At 31.1% G+C, this 5,312-nt stretch overlaps 1 protein-coding gene across 1 annotated transcript; it reads left to right on the top strand.

Annotated features, from left to right (window-relative positions):
• Positions 1–3,012: 3,012 nt before the first annotated feature.
• On the top strand, positions 3,013–5,007 carry LOC145039979 (uncharacterized). The gene is made up of 4 exons (XM_078987972.1): positions 3,013–3,244; positions 3,358–3,515; positions 3,786–4,482; positions 4,703–5,007. Exons 1-4 carry the CDS (start codon positions 3,013–3,015, stop codon positions 5,005–5,007), a joined length of 1,392 nt encoding a protein of 463 aa, XP_078844098.1.
• Positions 5,008–5,312: the final 305 nt, after the last annotated feature.

The raw sequence follows: 5,312 nt of genomic DNA, 5'->3' as shown, positions 1-5,312 counted from the left end.
TTACCTTCATTGTTTCATTGGAGATCTAGGGTTTTAACCCCTGAAATCATCCGAACCCACGGTTGGTTGAAATTGGGGAAAGAGTGGATGTAAATCGAATAAACCCTAGGTTGGAAACGAGGATGATGAGTGATGATGATCATCATGGAAATAATTGATTGTGGCACTGGAAGAAGGAGAATCTACCTTCTAATCATATTTTTCAAACCTGACTATGACCAAATCGGACGACGAGACGGCATCATAGATGAAATATTCTAGGTTCCCTTTCCTTCGTTGTTGATTGTGATCGATTATGGGGGAATCGATGATATTCATTGATGGCTAATCTTCGACGACCATCTATGGAAGATTGGTAGATTAGTGATGAATAAGAGTTTTGTGGAGAGATAGTTGTGAAACGAATTGGTTTTTTACCTTCCTGATACGAAAACACAAACACACAGAGAGAAACATAGACAGATTGAGTGATGCATAAGACTTTTGTAGAGAGATAGTTGTTGGTAGATTAGTGAAACTTCTTTTGTTGGATTAATTTGTTTAAAAAATATACGTGGCCCTACAGGAAACCACAAGTGATGGAACAATCAAATACACAATCCTAACACATATATTTTTCAAGATTATTGAAGAGTTACACAATATAAAAAATTATAAAATTTCTATTGTATATTATTTAATATTCTAAATATTTCTATGGGCTATTTTGTTTAAAAAATATTATAAATGAACAAACAAATATTTGCAAATTTTGTTACACATTTTAATAAATGAATTAATAAATGTAACTTTTTAAATACATTTACTTTATTATTATTATTTATTTAATTTTAACTAACTTTCATTGTACATATTATTTACCTAATTTCACATTTCATATCATATCCTATGTCTTCTTATGCAGAAAACAACAGTAACATGTACCACATGCAGGCTAGAGAGAAAACAAAGAAAGAAAAATATATTTGGAAAATAAAAGATCGAAGAAAATAAAAACAACCTCGAACGTTCCAAGTACATCATTACGTCATTTCTTCAAAAATACTGTTATATAGTTATATACATATATTTACAAGTTTTATAATTTATTTCTATTTGCAGATCAATCAATCAACATTATTCGCCAGACTCAAAATGTCAATACATTTACAACACCTACAAAGCATAACACAAACATACAATACTGTCATTCCTTTACAGATGTTAGAACTCCATTTTCTAACATTACAAATGTTATAAATCCGTTATCTAACATGAGAAATGGTAATTATTTATGGTTTTTAAAATATACTATTATCCATATGTATATAATCGGGATATATATATATATATATATATATATATATATATATATATATATATATATATATATATATATATATTTGTCAGATAACATCAGTTTCGATAAATATACCACTTCCAAGTTAGCAAACAAAAGATAGTACCATGTATTTTCAAATGAAATGACATCAAAAAATGCATCTACAGTAACAACTTCTTCATCATCAATCAAGTTAAATCCATGATGTCATAAATTAAAAACGAAGACAAGACATTTATCCCCTATCCCATTGATTGATCTGACAGAAGATGTAGAAAATATACATCAAGTGAACAATGAAAATCTTATAGTTGGTATCTCAAATGGTAATCAAAAAATAATATCCATTTTACATTCCAAATACTATGTTGTATATAATTATAAAATTCATTGATATTTTATTCAACGCTTTTATTTTACAGAATATTTGGATCATGGTGATCAAGTTGTTGTATGTCAAACATGTCGTGCAAAGTTATGCAAAGTTATGGAGAAATGAATCCATTAGAGGTAAAGAAAAGGGGAACACGGATTATTCATTATGTCGTGGTTACGGCAAAGTTCAACTTCCAGATTTAAAGAATGCACCCCTGACTTATGAAAGAATGTTCCGAAATATGGACTCAAAAAGCAAACACTTCATGAAAAACATTCGACGTTACAATTCAATGTTTTCTTTCACGTCGATGGGTGGTAAAATTGATTCTTCAATCAATAGAGGAAACGCTCCATATATTTTCAGATTGGGTGGTCAAAATTATCATAGCATTGGAAGTCTTTTGCCAGCAAAAGGATCGGAACCAAAATTCTCTCAGTTATACATTTATGACACTGACAACGAAATTACAAATAGACAAAGATGTTTTCGGTATTTTCTCAAACTTCTTATTCATAATTTAGTAATATTATTATTAATATATATATATATATATATATATATATATATATATATATATATATATTACTAATATTATGTGTAAATATATTTATTTTAGTGGTGAAAAGGATCAATCAACATCAACTGATAGTGATATTATTGAAGATATTAAGGTGATGTTGGATTCAAATAATGTCTTGGTTAGATCTTATAGGATGGTAAGAGATACTTTTCAGAAAAATCCAGAAGTTGATATGAAATTACGACTTATCGGGAGAAGGGAGCAAGATGGAAGAACATATAACCTACCGACTGCTTCTGAGGTTGCTGCTTTAATAATTGGTGACATTTCGGATTCAATCGAAAAGAGGGATATCTTCGTTCAAACAAAAAATGGTTGTCTACAACGTATCAGTGAATTGCATCCTTCGTATCTTCCTCTCCAATATCCATTGCTATTTCCATATGGGGATGATGGTTATAGTGTTGACATTCTTCATAGAGGTGTGTCATTTACAAACAACAGCAAGCATGCGAAATGTACAATGAGAGAATATTTCGCTTATAGGATTCAAGACAGAGATCATTCGTTATCTCTAATACTTATTTAAGAAGGTTGTTTCAACAATCTCTGGTAGATGCCTACACTATGATGGAAATGGAGAGAATGTACTACATACGTAGGCAACAACATGTTTTTAGATGTGATTCTTATGAAAATTTACGTAACCAAAAAGCTCAAGGAACGTCTGATATCTCGAATGTCGGCCAACGTGTCATATTACCTTCATCCTTTACCGGAGGTGCATGATATATGCTGCAAAACTATTTGGATGCCATGTCACTATGTAAATGGTTTGGATATCCTGATTTCTTCATAACCTTTACGTGTAATCCCAAATGGCCTAAGATTAAAAGGTTTCTTAAGGATACTTCACTTCAACCAGAAGACAGACCTGATATACTATGTAGGTTGTTCAAGATCAAGCTTGATGCATTCATTAAAGACTTAAGGGAGAATCAAATTTTCGGAAAAGTTCAAGCATGTAATTAAAACTATATTTTTAAATTTTTTATAAAACATTGATCTTATTATTGTATTTTAAATATGTTTTAATATCTAATCACATTTTATTTTTTTTGGCAAATTCTTTTACAGATGTTTATACCATTGAATTCCAAAAAAGAGGTTTGTCGTATAGTCATATATGTCTATTCATGCATTCTGACAACAAGCTACCAACTGTTGAACTTATCGATTCGATAATTTCAGCAGAGATACCAGATAGAATTGAAGATCCTGAATTGTATTCACTTGTAAATGAGTTTATGGTTCATGGTCCATGTGGAGTTGAAAATATGAATTGTCCATGCATAGTGGATAAAAAGTGCTCTAAAAACTTTCCAAAACAATTCAGTAATCATTCGTCTGTTGATCCGAATGGTTTTCCGTTATATAGGTGAAGAAACGATGGTCATTTTGTAGAAAAATCAGGTGTAAGGTTGGATAATAGAAATGTTGTTCCATACAACAAATATCTATTGAAAAGATATCAGGCACATATAAATATTGAATGGTGCAATCAGGGATCTTCTATAAAGTATTTGTTTAAATACATAAATAAGGGTCCTGATAAAGCTACAGTTGCTGTTGTACCAACCAACAATGAACGTGAAAATAATGATGCGGTCGATGAAATAGTTGAATATTACGATTGTAGATATTTATCAGCATGTGAAGCATCATGGCGAATTTTTAAATATGATGTTCATTGCAGATATCCTTCTGTTGTCAGACTACCTTTTCATCTTCCTAATCAACAACAGATTGTATATGGCGAAGACGATGATATTGATGATGTTCTTGACAAACCTTCTGCTGCGGCTTCAAAGTTCACAGCTTGGATGGAGTGTAATGCAATCGACAGTGAAGCACGAAAACTCACATATGTTGAATTCCCTACAAAGTTTGTTTGGATATTAAATGGTCGGTTTTGGAAGCGAAGGAAAGTAGGAAAAGCCATCGGTAGAATCCATTATGTTTCACCTAAACTAGGTGAAGCATATTTCTTAAGGATTATTTTAAATAAAGTAAAAGGACCAACATCATTTGATGATATTCGCACGGTAAATGGTCAAACACATTCTTCTTTTAGAGATGCTTGTTATGCACTCGGGCTATTAGATGATGACAAAGAATACATTGATGCAATTAAAGAAGCAATTCATTATGGATCTGGTTTTTATCTACGCTTTTTATTTGCTACATTGTTGATGTGTAATAGTATGTCAAAACCAGAGGTCGTTTGGGAAAATACATGAGAATATTTGGCAGATGGAATTCTATATAGACAACGACAAAGATTTAAGTCTGCAGGTATAACATATTTTCTTATTTTTTTAAATTAATTTATTTTTATTATTCAACAACCATTAAATAATTATTAATAAAATTATTAAATATCGACGACATATTTTATTAATTATTTAATATTTTCGTGCAGAATTGTCACTCGGAGTAGATGAACTTAAGAACTTAACTTTGTTCGAAATACAACAAATTTTACTTCGAAACAACTCTACTCTCAAAAACTTAAAAAACATGCCATACCCAGATTTTGAATCCGTTTCTTCTTCAAACAATCGGCTTATCACCGAGGAGCTAGATTACGACGTTCCCGTGATAAAGAATGACTATGATCGTATGTTTCTTGCATTAATAAATGAGCAACATAATATTTTCCTAAACATCATGAGTGCTATTCAAGAATATATGCAGCAATTAGATCTGAAGGAAATATTGTATTAAATGTTGCTTCAAGCGGTATTGCTTCCTTATTATTGCCTGGTGGTAGAACAGCACAATCTCGATTTATAATTCCATTTGAGCTTATAGAGGATTCTTTTTGTAACATAAATCCAGACGGTGAGTTGGCAAGCTTAATAAGAAAAACCTCTTTAATAATTTGGGATGAAGCACCTATGGTCCATAAGCATGCATTTGAAGCTTTAGATCGAACTTTGAAGGATTTATTAAGGTGCGTAAATTCAACAATCTCAAATATTCCATTTGGAGGGAAAGTTATTGTCTTTGGAGGAGATTTTAGACAGATT

Source organism: Lactuca saligna, chromosome 4 (assembly GCF_052625555.1).
Source record: "Lactuca saligna cultivar CGN05327 chromosome 4, ASM5262555v1, whole genome shotgun sequence".
Classification (NCBI taxonomy): domain Eukaryota; kingdom Viridiplantae; phylum Streptophyta; class Magnoliopsida; order Asterales; family Asteraceae; genus Lactuca; species Lactuca saligna.
The sequence above is the reverse complement of the archived record's forward strand: the minus strand, read 5'-3'. Positions and strand labels throughout refer to the sequence as shown.

Bases quoted from the DNA above. Each gene is read 5' to 3' on its own strand.
- LOC145039979 (XM_078987972.1), top strand. From the start codon at position 3,013: ATGCTGCAAAACTATTTGGATGCCATGTCACTATGTAAATGGTTTGGA. The intron at 3,245-3,357 runs GTAATTAAAACT...ATTCTTTTACAG, and splicing joins TTTCGGAAAAGTTCAAGCAT to ATGTTTATACCATTGAATTC. The intron at 4,483-4,702 runs GTATGTCAAAAC...ATTTTCGTGCAG, and splicing joins TACATTGTTGATGTGTAATA to AATTGTCACTCGGAGTAGAT.